This window comes from Chiloscyllium punctatum, chromosome 20 (assembly GCF_047496795.1).
Source record: "Chiloscyllium punctatum isolate Juve2018m chromosome 20, sChiPun1.3, whole genome shotgun sequence".
NCBI lineage: Eukaryota > Metazoa > Chordata > Chondrichthyes > Orectolobiformes > Hemiscylliidae > Chiloscyllium > Chiloscyllium punctatum.
The window spans coordinates 10515542-10530113 of record NC_092758.1 but is presented as its reverse complement, the minus strand read 5'-3'; the positions used below and the strand labels follow the sequence as shown (position 1 = coordinate 10530113).

The following is a 14572-nucleotide window of genomic DNA, read 5'->3' as shown; positions in this document are numbered from 1 at the left end:
AGTGTCTGCAGTTCAATGCCCATTTTAAACCACGATCTCAAACCGTGATTACAGACATGTTTGCCCTGGATCACAATGGTATCCAGAAACTCCCACATACTGCAGACTTGACGCATCACCTGGCATGGTGAGTCTTAAGTCATTGTTATGCATTAATGAGTTTTTATTCATACTTCATAACATTATTTACCGAGGTTTCTTTGTTTATAAATTACCACCAATTTGTATATGTTAAAACTTTGAATAGAAAAGCCCTTAAATCACTTAAAATACTCATCAGATAGCTCCTTGAACAGCAAGGACAAATCCCACATTCCCAGGTTTTCACTCAGTTTCCTGAGCTTAGTTTCTAACAGGTCCAAGCATTGGAGCACATCACTACCTGGCCTTTTTCAGAGGGCAGATAAAAATCAGCCACATTACCGTGGGCCTGGAGTGACATGTAGGCCAGACTGAATAGATTTCATTCCTAAAGGCAGTAATGAACCAGATGGGTATTTAATGAGAATCAATGATTCATAGTCACCAAGATTAACTTTATCTTAAATATGTATTCATTGGAACGAGCTGCAGTGGTAGGATATGAAGCTATGAGCATTAGCTTGAATCTCTGGAATGCTAACTCATTGCCCTCCAGTTAATCAGCTCCACTAGATCCAGGCTGTTCCATCTCCTCCCAAAGCCCCTGCCAAATAGGTGAGGCCAAATTCAAATGCATCTGACTCCCAAACGTAGAGTGTTTGCGTACTGAGCACTGGGAAAGGGTCCTGAAATATAGGAGGTGTAGTAGGCCATTCAGCCCTTTGAGCCTGCTCTGCCATTCATGATCCTGGCTGATCATCTAACTCAGTCCCCTGTTCCTACTTTCTCCCAAAATCCTTTGATCCCTTTAGCCCTAAGAACTGTATCGAACCATTTTCTGAAAACATTCGAGATCTGTAACTGACATCTTCTGCAGCAGATAATTCCAGAGCCTAACTCCTCTCTGGGTGAATAAATATTTCCTCATCTCCGACCTCAAACGGCCTACCCTGTGATCCTGGTTCTGGGTTCCCCAGTGATTGCATTTAACCTGTCAAGCCCTGTTGGAATTTTATTGGTCTCGATGAAATCTCTCCTCATTCTTTGTAACTTGTGGGATGTGGGGATTGCTGGCTGGGCCAGCATTTATTGCCCATCCCTAGTTGCTCCTGAGAAGGTGGGGATGAGCTGCCTTCTGTAGTCCATGTGCTGTAGGTTGACCCACAATGTTCTTAGGGAGGGAATTCCAAGATTGTGACCCAGTGACACTGAAGGAACTGTGATATATTTCCAAGTCAGAGTGGTGAGTGGCTTGGAGGGGAACTTCCAGGAGGTTGGGTTTCCATGTATCTACTGGCAGAACAATGGGCTGAATGGCCACATTGCTCTGCTGTATGGGTCTAAGCACCAGCCTGGAGTGGTTGGACCACATGGCTAATTTTGAAAAATTCATTCACAAGAGGTGGGCGTTGCTGACTGGGCCAGCATTCATTGGCCATCCCAAGTTGCTCATTGAGAAGGTGAGGGCAAGCTACCTTCTGGAGCTACTGCAGTCCACCTGCTGTGGGTTGACCCACAATAGGGAGGGTATTCCAGGATTGTGACCCAGTGACAGTGAAGGGACGGCAATATTTTTCCAAGTCAAGGTGGTGAGGGGCTTGGAGGGGAACTTGCAGGGGGTGGTGTTACCGCGTATCTGCTGCCCTTGTCCTTCGAGATGGAAGTGGTCATGGGTTTGGAAGCTGCTGTCTGAGAATCTTTGGTGGATTTCTGCAGTGCATCTTGTAAATAATACACACTGCTACTACAGAGTGTTGGTGGTGGAGGGAATGGATGTTTGTGGATGTGGTACCAATCAAGTGGGTTTCTTTGTCCTGGATGGTGTCAAGTTTCTTGAGTGTTGTTTGAGCTGCACCCATCCAGGCAACTAGGGAGTATTCCATCACTCTCCTGATTTATGCCTTGTAGATGATTGTCACGATTTGGAGGAGCCAGTGTTGGACTGGGGTGGACAAAGTTAAAAATCACCTAACACCAGGTTATAGTCCAACAGGTTTATTTGGAAACACTCCGAAAACTAGTGCTTCCAAATAAACCAGTTGGACTATAACCTGGGGCAGTGTGATTTTTAACTTTGTAGATGATAGACAGGCTTTGGGGAGGTAGGAGGTGAGTTACTCGCTGCAGATTTCCTCACCTCCTTATTCCACCAGTTTCCCTCACCTCTTACCAAACAAAGAAAACCCCTTCACTCCACACCCATTTCATTCCAAGTGAAAGGAACACACACCAGATTTAATCAATTTATTGGAACAAAAAAAAATAAAAGGTGTGTATGACAACAAAGATTGAGTTTGACTGACTGCTCCAAATATCGCACTCAAACGTCTCCCATCAGCCCCTGACATGAAGCCTATCATAGTCCAACAGCACAATTTGTAATCATTCGTCTGGTGACAGATACCCACAATTTCCGAGGTGCAGTGAGAGGGAAAGGCTGAGCAGAATCAGAGGGTCGTGTAGGGTGAGCAGAGACTAATAAAGCCGACTTTATTAAGGAAAGGGTGGGGATTAGGTCTGGCATTGAGGATACTGCAGGAAATGTCCATATTTCAGAAGCATGAGAGGGGGGAAAAGGGAAGAGAGAACAAACATTTATCTACCATCCTTCACCATCCCAATGGGCACCACAGCCAATGTGAAGTGCACACTTAGTTGTAATCGAGGACCATCTCTGCACAGCAAGATCCCAACAGCAGACGGAGAAGGGTAGTGAAAGGGTGGGCAAGAAAAGAAGGGGGCAGAGAGCAGGAGACCTTTGAACACAAGTTATTCAAAGGGATGACCACGTGGCCCAAGCTCATGAAGCATACTTGAAAGATGGAGCCAGTCTGAATCAAGGCTGGGAGAAAAATAGGTGACCCACTGAGGGACAGGGGGCTTCCTGGCCCAGATAAAACAGTCATGGAGCAGGCAATGAGGCCAGATTTCAAAATCCTTGACAGGGGATCGGTTTGGGAAGGGGCGGCACTTAGCATAATTTCTGCTTCAAAACACTTGAATCGAGTCATCCTGTTCGATTAGAGAGATGCTGACAGGGGTTTCTAACTATGGGTTTACTCCTTGGTTACAGGCCTTGGTGGTGGGGTAAGGAATAAAATCAGACTTTACAAAACAATGCTTTAAATAGTTTGTCCAAACAAAACATTAGTGGTCCTTACCCTAAAAGGTTACCATTTCAGGTTTGTAAAGTGTTTTATGTTCACTTGGTATTAAAACATCTAGGAGATGGATGGGGGAAGAGAGATTAGACAGCAATAGGTCATATATTGACAGGTAAATCTTTAGAACCTCTTGAAAGAACCTTTTTCTCACACCTTTGGTGTGTAAATGTGGATGGTGGGTTGTCAACTCTCGCCATTGAACTTTACCTGATTGTACAAAATGGAGGGAAGGGAGAAACAAGATGGTGGACAGGCAGCACATGAAAGTAGAGGAAGGCTTCCCAACATTACCCGAAAGGGATCATCACCCAGCCCACCCCCAGCACCAGCCCAGCCAATCGGGTGCTGGGGTATCTGCTAACGTACTCAAGACTACAGCGTCAAGCAACCTCGGGAGACAGAGCTCTTTGCAATCCATGCTGCTGTTGAAGGAAGGTAGAGTGCAGTCAACTTGGGATGGTTAAACCACTGGGCACTGCACAGGGCCAGCTTGGAATAACTTGGTTCCTCCTCCCTCAGTGCTGCCCCTTCCCGAGCCTGGGAGATGTAGGTTCTGGAGTGGGGGGGAGAAGAAAGCAAAAGTCAAATTAGTTCATCAACGCGGACTCGCAGATAATCCGACACATTATGTCTCTTCCATAACCAGCACTCAGTAGCAGCAGTGTGTGCTATTTATAAGATACAGTTCAGACATTCAACAAAAATCCTCAGACAGCACCTTCCGAATCCACAGCCACTTCCATCTAGAAGGACAAGGGGTAACAGGTACATGGGAGCACCACTCCCTGCAAGTTCCCCTCCAAGCCCCTCACCATCCTGACTTGGAAATATATCGCTGTCCCTTCACTGTTGCCGGGTCACAATCCTGGAATTCCCTCCCTAAGGACATTGTGGGTCAACCCACAGCAGGTGGATTGCAGTAGCTCCAGAAGGTAGCTTGCCCTCACCTTCTCAACAGGCAACTAGGGATGGGCAATGAACGCTGGCCCAGTCAACAATGCCCACTTTTTTTAGATTAGATTCCCTACAGTGTGGAAACAGGCCCTTCGGCCCAACAGGTCCACACCGACCCTCCGAAGAGTAACCCCCCAGACCCATTTCCCTCTGACTAATGCACCTAACACTATGGGTAATTTAGCATGGCCAATTCACCCGGCCTGCACATCTTTGGACTGTGAGAGGAAATTAGAGCACCCGGTGGAAACCCACGCAGACACAGGGAGAACGTGCAAACTCCACAGAGACAGTCGCCCGAGGCTGGAATCGAACCTGGGACCCTGGTGCTGTGAGGCAGCAGTGCTAACCACTGAGCGACCGTGCCGCACCAAACACTTCTTGTGAATGAATTTAAAAAAAGCAGCCATTGTGGCCCAACCACTCCAGGCTGGTGTTTAGACCCACACATCAGAGAAATGTGGCCATTTAGCCCATTGTTCCTCTGCCAGCCCTTCGCAAATGTCATCCCATTTAGTTCCACATCCCAGCTTTGCCTCCAAAGAGCCTTGAAAATTATCCCTCTGTCCTGCTCTCACTTTTGAGATCTCCTTTTGAACTTCGATGCCGCATCACTCCAGAGTTCGACAACTCTCTGATCGCAGTTTCTCCTCGGTTCTCCGATAATTCTTTATTGAATACCCGACCTTGAGTCTTTGAACTTTGCCTGTTCTCCTCGGGAAGGGCTGACCCAGATGGCACAATGAGTAAGGAAAGGCCGAAGATCCCAAATGGAAAAGGCATCAAATCCTAGGCACTGATCCTTTCCACACCAACTGTGCGCCAAGTGAGCTAACTAACACCCCAACCCCCCCCAACTCCCCTCATCCATAAGAATCCTTACACATTTGTACACATGGATGACCATGGCAAAGAGTCAAAGCCCCTTTGCATCACAGGAATCCCTCTCTGGAATTCTTTCCAGAAATTTATTTGCCAGCAAACCACTGAATCCTTACAGTGTGAAAACAGGTCATTCGGCCCATCTAGTCCACACTGACCCTCTGAAGAGCAACTCAGACACACACCATCCCTGTAGTTCTCATTTCCCACAGCGAATCCACCTGATCTGCACATCCTTAGAATGGAAACTGGAGCAGCCGGAGGAAACCCACGCAGACATGGGGAGAATGTGCAAATTCCACACAGACAGTTGCCAGAGGCTGGAATTGAACTCAGGTTCCTGGCGCTGTGAGGCAGCAGAGCTAATCACTGAGCCACCATGCCACCCTAATGTCAGAAGGATTTACAAGTTGACCCTCAATTGGTTTGGCCACAGTCCTGGTCTGTCAAGTCCTGGAGTGTGACTTGAACCTGGAGTGTCTGGTTCAAAGGTCAGACTCCTGCCTGCCTTGAGGAACGCCCTTTGTCCTTCATTTCTATGGCGCCCTGTGGGAGACAGAGTCAGGAAACCTCCTCTGATATCTGCCTTGGTATCTTCATCGTCAGCATTCTCAGGAGGATGTTGGTGAGAACCTTTCTAATGACCCCCCAGTGTTCTGATGATCAGGCTCAGATCCTACAAGCGCACGGAGGTGATGTTGAAGTTGTACAAGACACTAGTGAAGACCTCAGCTGGAGTCTTGTGTATAGTTGTGGGTGCCACATTATAGGGGAGATGTGAATGCATTGGGGAGGGCGCAGAAGCGTATTCCAACAATGGTTCCAGGGATGAGAAACATCCCCGAGGTTACGACGTAACACTCAAGGCTCCAGGCCTAGTGTGGGGCTAGTATTTGTACTGGTATATCTTGGATAGTACAGACTGAATGGGCCAAAGAGCCCCATCATAGATTGAAGAGGCTAGGTTTGTTTTCCTTGGAGACAGGAGGGCTCAGGGGAGATCAGAGAGAGGTTTACCAAATGATGAGCAGACTGAAGATAGGGGATAGTAAGACACAGCTCCTACTTTGTAAAGAGATAGGATCAAGAGGGCATAGGTTTCAAATGATTTCCTTGGAAGTGGAAGGTCATGTTACTGCTCTACAGGACATTGGTGCGGCCACTTTTGGAATACTGTGTGTCCTTCTGGTCTCCCTCCAACCGGAAGGATCTTGTGAAACTTGAAAGGGTTCAGAAAAGATTTACAAGGATGTTGCCAGGGTTGGAGGGTTTGAGCTATAGGGAGAGGCTGAAGACTAGGGCTGTTGTCCCTGGAGCTTCGGAGGCTGAGGGGTGACCTTATAGAGATTTATAAAATTATGAGGGACATGGATAGGATAAATAGACAAAGTGTTTTCCCTGGGGTGGGGGAGTCCAGAACTAGAGGGCATAGGTTTAGGGTGAGAGGGGAAAGATTTAAAAGAGACCTAAAGGGGCAACTTTTTCTCACAGAGAGTGGTGTGTGTATGGAATGTGCTGCCAGAGGAAATGGTAGAGGCTGGTACAATTACAATATTTAAAAGGCATCTGGATGGAGATATGAATAGGAAGGGTTTAGGGGGATATGGGCCAAGTGCTGGCAAATGGGACTGGATTAGGTTGGGATATCTGGGTAGGCATGGACGGGTTGGGCCAAAGGGTCTGTTTCTGTGCTGGACACGTCTATGACTGAACATGCAAACAAAGTAAGGTTTATGTGTGCGAAACCTCTCGCACCCAATGAGTAGTTAGAGTCCGGAACTCACTGTCTGGAAATGTGGCAGAGGCAGGTTCAACGGAGACACTGGATGTTTATTTGGATAGAAATGATATGGGGGGGATATGGGGGAAAGGCAGGAGATTGGCACTGGGGGATAGAACCAGTGCAGGCATGATAGACTGAATGGCTTATCTCTGTGCTGAGACAATTCTGTAGTCATTATCACATTGACGTCTGTGGGAGCTTGCTGTGCACAAACGGGAATTGGATTCCCCCCACATTCCAATGGCAAAGAAACTGCAAAAGTACTCCACTGCTCATAAAACCCTCTGGGACATAGACGTGGTGAAAGGTGCTATATAAATGCAATTGTTTGTTTCTTTTACTGGGGATTTAACAAGTGCTGCACATTTCACCAATGACTGGTGACAGATTGAACTTTTCAAAGTGCCTGTTGAAGGAGGAGAGGTGCTGGGAATTGGGAAACTCTATTCCTTGTTGGGATGTTTTTGGGTTAAATGCTTTAAGCAGAGGCTGACAGTGCAGGTTTTAACAATCTGCTCAGCCTGAGACCCTGCCTATGCCAGGGCAGGTTACCAGTGACAAAGTACAACCTGTTTGTCTCAATCCCTCTGGACAGTGTGCTCTGACACTGTGTTACAGACTCCCTGTGCAATGACAAACATCAGTTATTGATTGAAAAGTCCAAAGCCTCTGGGAGATGAGACTGTTCAGTTTCAGCTGCTTTGTGCAAATATCCAACACTCACTCTCTCTCCCCAAACGATTCATAAAAGCCCATCTGACTGACCGCAGGAGATAGTGAGGACTGCAGATGCTGGAGATCAGAGTTGAGAGTGTGGTGCTGGAAAAGCACAGCAGGTCAGGCAGCACCCGAGGAGCAGGAGAATCGATGTTTCGAGCATAAACTCTTCATCGGGAATGTGGGGGTGGGTGTATGTGTGGTGGGGGGGGGGGGGGGGGGGGGGGGGGGTGGGTGGGTGGGTGGGTGGGAGTAAGGGGTAAGGGCTATCAACCACACAGCCTCAACACGGATTTCACCAGTTTCCAAATCTCCCCTCCCCTCAGCCCATCCCAGATCCAACCCTCCAACTCAGCACCGCCCTCCTGACCTGTTCTACCTGTCCATCCTCCTTCCCACCTATCGGCTCCACCCTCCCCACCGACTCCTGTCACAACCACCTCCTATCACCAGGTTCCCCTCAGCAGCAACCCCCTTTGCACCCCCTACTTATTTGTCAGCCCCCCTTTCTCCCTCCCCGGTCCTGATGAAGGGTTTAAGCCTGAAATGTCGACTCTCTTGCTCCTCGGATGCTGCCTGACCGGCTGTGCTTTTCCAGCGCCACACTTTGAGAAAATTACCGCACAGTACAGGCCATTCGGCCTATGCCAACTCCAAGAGATCACCCCTCCCCACTCCACCCCCACAGTCGCCTGTTCCTACAGACTTTCTCCTTTGACTCCGGGGAACACATCGGTAACAGGAAGAAAGCAACAAGATGACTTTCATTTTGATGGCGCCTTTCCTGGTCTGAGAATGCACTTCCCAGCCAACGAAGTATTTGAAAGACGGAGATTGTTGTGAAGCCTGGACCCAGTTGGTGCACAGTGAGCTGCCACAGTGAACAATGGGATAAGTGACCAAGGTGGATGTGTATCTGGATGTTGGTTGAGGAAGACAGTGATTGGCCATGACACCAGGAGGATTTATTCTCACACAATAATGTCATGGGATCTTTATGACTCACTTTAATGGGTCACGTAAACCTTACGTTCAGGTGCTGGTGCCTGCAGGAATGTGCTGTACCCTCAGACAGTCCCTCCAACTCAAACACTCCCTCGGCACTGACCCTCCGACAGTGCGGCACTCCCTCGGCACTGACCCTCCGACAGTGCGGCACTCCCTCGGCACTGACCCTCCGACAGTGCGGCACTCCCTCGGCACTGACCCTCCGACAGTGCGGCACTCCCTCGGCACTGACCCTCCGACAGTGCGGCACTCCCTCGGCACTGACCCTCCGACAGTGCGGCACTCCCTCGGCACTGACCCTCCGACAGTGCGGCACTCCCTCGGCACTGACCCTCCGACAGTGCGGCACTCCCTCGGTACTGACCCTCTGACAGTGCGGCACTCCCTCAGTACTGACCCTCTGACAGTGTGGCACTCCCTCAGCACTGACCCTCCGACACTGCGGCACTCCCTCAGCACTGACCCTCCGACAGTGCGGCACTCCCTCAGCACTGACCCTCCGACAGTGCGGCATTCCCTCAGTGTAGTTGTACTGAGTTTGTGTCTCGGGGTAGCCCACAGGCCGGTGTGAAGTGAGTGAGGGTCTGACCTCAATCCATCCGTCACTTAACGAGGGCTCACCTTTTCCATCAGCCTTGGGCCGATCTGTCCCTGCAGCGTGTGGACTCCGTGCGGCTGGGAATGCAGCATTCCAGGGAAACTCCGACTGCAATTAACATAAACAATAAAAAACAATGCGAATGATGGGGTGGGGGGGGGAGATAAAAGAGAGGGATGGAGGAGGGGAGTGAGAGAGCGGGGAGAGAGAGAGAGAGAGAGATAGTAAAGAGAGAGAGACAGACATACACAGACAGAGAGAGGAAGGGGAGAGAGAAAGAGAGAGAAAAGGAAGAGACAGCAGGACAGAGAGAACAGACAGCAAGAGGGACAGAGTGGCAGAGAGAGCAAGAGCGACAGCGAGAATGAGAACACGAGAGAGAGAGAGAAAACGCAAGAGAGAGAGTGAACGAGACAATAAGAGTTAGACAATGAGAGCGAGACAGAGAAAACGAGGGAGAGACAGAGAATGAGAGCAAGAGAGAGAACGAGGGAGAGAGCATGAAAGAGAATGAGGGAGAGAGCGAGAGAGCGAGAGAGAGAAAACGAGGGAGAGGGAGAGAGAAAACGAGGGAGAGGGAGAGAGAGCGAGAGAACGAGGGAGAGAGAGAATGAGGGAGAGAGAGAGAGAGAGAGAACGAGAGAGAGCAAGTGAGAGATGTGGTGACTCTAAAGAGCTGCTGTCTCATACCTACCCCTCGGAATTGGGCATGTGCCCCGGGTCCAGCAGGTGGGTAGTGAATCTGCCAGTCATAGCCCCCAAAGCCAGCGGTGGGGTGAGGGAGGGGTGGGTATTGGATTTGGTACGGAGGAGGGCAGTACGGCCCGGGGGCTCCAGCTGGTGGGTCCGATGGCCTCCTGTCACCCGCAACCTGCAAAACCCACAAAGACCAAAGTGAGCGAGAGCTCCCACCGTGTCCTTGACACACAACGAGGGGGGGGCGAGGGCTGGGGCCACATTCATTCAAAACACACCTTCACTTCTATAGCCGCCATCACCATCCCAATGTGTCCCACAAGACCACACTACAGTCAATGGAACATGCCTTTCTGAAACAATGCGGGAAACATCATGACCAACTGGTGCACAGCAAGATCCCAACAATTCCCTGTAAACGACCAAGTAATCCATTCCTTTTTCTAAAAAGACATGATGTTGTTTTGCGACGTTTCCAAAGAACCAGCTGTTTTTCACAAAGTGCCAGCTGCATCTCGATATCCGACTGACAGGATCGAATGTATAGCAAAGAAAAACAAACAAATAAACATGTCCCTTTCACTCCCTGTTCCAGCTCCAGCCCAAGTTAAAGGAAGGCTCCGGCCTGGAGTTGAATTGTTACCAGTCTGTGTGTCGGCACTGGGGATGGTATTAATCCTTCACTGGAAATGCTAACACCTCCGACATTGCCCACTCCCTCAGCACTGACCCTCCGACAGTGCAGCACTCCCTCAGCACTGACCCTCCGACAGTGCAGCACTCCCTCAGCACTGACCCTCCGACAGTGCAGCACTCCCTCAGTACTGACCCTCCGACAGTGCGGCACTCCCTCAGCACTGACCCTCCGACAGTGCGGCATTCCCTCAGCACTGACCCTCCGACAGTGAGGCATCCCCTCAGCACTGACCCTCCGACAGTGTGGCACTCCCTCAGCACTGACCCTCCGACAGTGTGGCGCTCCCTCAGCACTGACCCTCCGACAGTGCAGCACTCCCTCAGCACTGACCCTCCGACAGTGCGGCGCTGCCTCAGCACTGACCCTCCGACAGTGCGGCACTCCCTGAGCACTGACCCTCCGACAGTGCGGCACTCCCTCAGCACTGACCCCCCTGACAGTGCAGCACTCCCTCAGCACTGACCCCCCTGACAGTGCAGCACTCCCTCAGCACTGACCCTCCGACAGTGCAGCACTCCCTCAGCACTGACCCTCCGACAGTGCGGCACTCCCTCAGCACTGACCCTCCGACAGTGCGGCACTCCCTCAGCAGGGAGCACTTGCTTGAGTCATTGGCAAGACGTGATCCCACAAACCTCTGACTCGAACGATGCCAGGGCATCAGCCACTGAGCTGCACCTGAATATAGAATCGTCCAGTACAGAAGATGGGTGGCATGTTGGCTCAGTGTTTAGCACTGCTGCCTCACAGCGCCAGGAACCAGGGACTGATCCCAGCCTCAGGCGACTGTGTGGAGCTTCCACATCCTCCCAGTGTCTGCATGGGTTTCCTCCCACAATCCAAAGAGGTGCAGGTTAGATGGATTGCTCTTTGGAGGGACAGTGCAGACTTGTTAGATCAAATGGCTAAGTTGTGGGGTAGATGATAAAAGGCCATTTGGCCAATCAAGTCTGTACTGTCACACTACTATCTACACTCGTCCCACTTGCCCACACTGGGCTCATCACCTCCAGTGTTATGGCATTTTAAGTGTTTATCCAAATGTTATTTTTTTGAGAGTCCCTCAAAGAGGTTCCCGATAGTAAGTATCAGGCAGGTTATGTCTGGCCCTATCCTGTAAAATTTGTCACCAGGGAATGAGTTAGTGTGTTTTCTTGTGGACTGGCAAGTTAGCAAGAGAAGGTTAAGGCAAGTCAGTGAAACATTGGCAGCGCAGGGTAGTTTAGTATCTGCTCCATTTCACTCTCAGCAAAACAGAGAAAGACCTTTATTTAATACGTTTGGGTCTTATTTAACGTTTCTCTTGCTGGTTTGTGGTGCTGCCAACACAACAAAGAAAGAGACAGATGCATCACTCACTGTGTGGCAGAATTCCAGCTGAAAGGAGCAGCCGATTTAAAGGGAATCAGATCAGGAAACAGCTCCACAGAGGAAAGGGCAAGGAATTTGGAATCCACCTTGAGCAAAGGCAATTGATGGGTGCATTGGAAATCAGAGGGTGTGTGCTGGAGAAGCTCAGCAAGTCTGGCAGCCTCTGGGGAGAAAGAAACAGAGCTTTCATTGCAGATCTGATCTGTCAACTCAGCAGAAACCGTTGTGAATAGAAGCTGCCAAAACCTGCTGAGTTTCTCTCGCAATTTCTGTTTGGGATAGTTTCAGATCTCCAGCACCCACAGTTCTTTGAATAACAGAAACCAATCAATAAAACAAAGGGATGAAGAAGAGTCGAATAGAGATATGTTTGAGGAATTTGCACACAGTTAGATTTCAGAGGATGACACAGCAGGGACGAGGAACTGAATGGTCTCCTATGCAATTCCAAGCTGGACTGTTGAACCCCAATTCCTATCCAGTCAGGCACTGCCCACTCCCAACGGCAGGTCAATACCTGTTTCTGATGCTTCAGCAGCCTCTGAATTTTTTCCTTCTCCAACTTCTCCTTCTGATAATCTTCCTGATAGATTCTCAGCTGAGAGAGAGAGCAGACAAGAGAACTTTCAGCAGCTGCGAGCAGACAAGCAGACAGGCACAGGAGTCAGTGAGAGCAGATCCAGAGACAAAACTCAAATGTCAGACTCAGGAGGGGGAGGGAGGTGTACCCTGGGGACGGGTGGGTGGTAGTGGGGGAGGGAGGGAGAGAGGGAGGGAGGTGTACCCTGGGGGGGGGGGGGTTGGGGTGTACCCTGGGGAGGAGTCCCGCCCAGTAAACCATGCAAGATCCTGAGGAGGTTTATCAGCGACCAAACTACGACAGGGAACGAAACAAGGAGACAGGTACAGGTACACACAGACAGTGAGGGTGGTACATGGTGCACAGAGCTAGAGAGAGAGAGAGAGAGAGAGACGTATTGAGAGAGTGAGTGAACAAGAGAAAGAGAGCGAGGGGAGAGAGAAAGAGAGAGGGGAGAGGGAGGGAGAGAGGAAAAGAGAAATCGATGTAAGAGAGAGGAAGGAAGAAAGAAAGAATGAGAGAAGGATGGAGAGAAGGAAAAAGACAGGGAGGGTGGGAGAGAGGAAGAAAAATAAAGAGGGGAGAGAGAGAGACAGAGAAAGATGGGGAGAAAGGAAGAGAAAGACGGAGGGGGAAGACGAAGACAGAGAGAGAGTGCAGGACAGAGAGAGAGAGAGAAAGAGAAAACATGAAAGAGAGAAGAGAGATAGACAGACACAGAGACGTTTGCTGAAGAGAGAGAGAGAGAGAGAGAGAGAGAGGGACACAGACAGCAGAAGCTCCAGATACATTGGGAAACAGTTGCAGAGTTTGGGAATTGGGTTAGTTTGAGTGAAGGCAGGCAGCAATGCTAACGAAAAGCAGCACCAATCCCAGAGGCTGGCAGGAGGAGAGTGTTAGGAGGAGCAGTATTTTTGCAAAGACAAATCCTCCCACACTGCAGCTAAGGCCGGATCAACTACCCTAGAGAGAGCTGCTGGGTAAACCTCACCCAGAATGCTTCTGGGCCGAACATCAAGGAACTGGCTCCAAGGACTAGGCACCTGTGGAGCAGACCTCCTTGGCATTGCTCATGGATAGACAGAAAGAACAAATGTGTATTTGCATTCCCATGGTAACACCTGGACCAATCAGAATCTATCATTCTGGCGTGAGAATTAAGACTATAAAAGCTGAAGAAATAGGAACAGGAGTAAGTCATTCGGCCCCTCGAGCCTGTTCCACCATTCAACAGGATCACGGCTGATCCATTTTCTTGCCTTTACCCTGTAACCTATGATTAAGACTGACAGTTAATTGTTCTTGTGCATCGCCATGCCAATGAGGGCCCAGCCAACCAGCATGCTACATACACAGTGGTGTCTCTTCAACCCCTCTGTTTCCCCCTCATTCTGATAAGGGAAAGACCAAAAACCATACTGTCTGCTTTCAGCAAAGGTTTAAGCTTACATTTCAATAATGTCTTTCACAAAACACAGGATATCCCTCAGAATCAACCAAGTGGTTTTTTTTTTGAAGTGTAATTAACATTGCAAAGTAGGAAACACAGCAGTGGATTTGTGCACAGCAAGCTCCCACAAACATCTGGTAAAACTCTTTTCGCAACATTGGTCAAGGGGTGAATCTTGGCTCTGGATCCTGCTGCTCTTTGAGACAGAGGTAGTGGGATCAGTCATGTCTAATTGAGCGGTCAGACACAGCATCAGCTCAACCTCACATAAGGAAGGCGTCACCTCAGAGAGTGTGCAGGGCTCGCTCCGGCCTGCACTGGGAGCGCAAGCCTGGGTTGGGTCATCACTCCCGGAGAGGGTGTGTGTGTGTGTGTGGCTCCGTGGGGAACAACTCCACCTCGGAGGCCGAGGGGGTGGGTATCAAGACCCAGTTGGGACACTGGAGCACAGCTGGAGGCTCCTCAGCACCACGGAGGGAGCTCTGCTCTGTCAGACGGACCAGTCTTTCAGATGGGAAATTAAATTGAAACCCCAAGGGCCCTCTTATGTAAGTATGGAAAGATCCCACGGTTCGCTTGTGCGGAAGCGCG

General features: G+C 49.9%; 1 protein-coding gene across 7 annotated transcripts in view; it reads right to left on the bottom strand.

Moving 5' to 3' along the window:
- Window positions 1-2311: 2311 nt before the first annotated feature.
- The window catches only part of tnip1 (TNFAIP3 interacting protein 1), a 111327-nt gene continuing 99066 nt past the window's right edge, over window positions 2312-14572 (bottom strand). For 6 of the 7 annotated variants that reach the window (XM_072590300.1, XM_072590301.1, XM_072590296.1 and 3 more), the window contains 4 exons: window positions 12469-12549; window positions 9882-10058; window positions 9211-9295; window positions 2312-3798 (listed from right to left, as the gene is read on the bottom strand). In XM_072590300.1, coding sequence (XP_072446401.1) covers window positions 3761-3798; window positions 9211-9295; window positions 9882-10058; window positions 12469-12549 — 381 coding nt within the window. In that variant the 3' untranslated portion in view covers window positions 2312-3760. The remainder of the gene's footprint in view (window positions 3799-9210; window positions 9296-9881; window positions 10059-12468; window positions 12550-14572) is intronic. The other variant, XM_072590302.1, reaches the window with a different exon arrangement.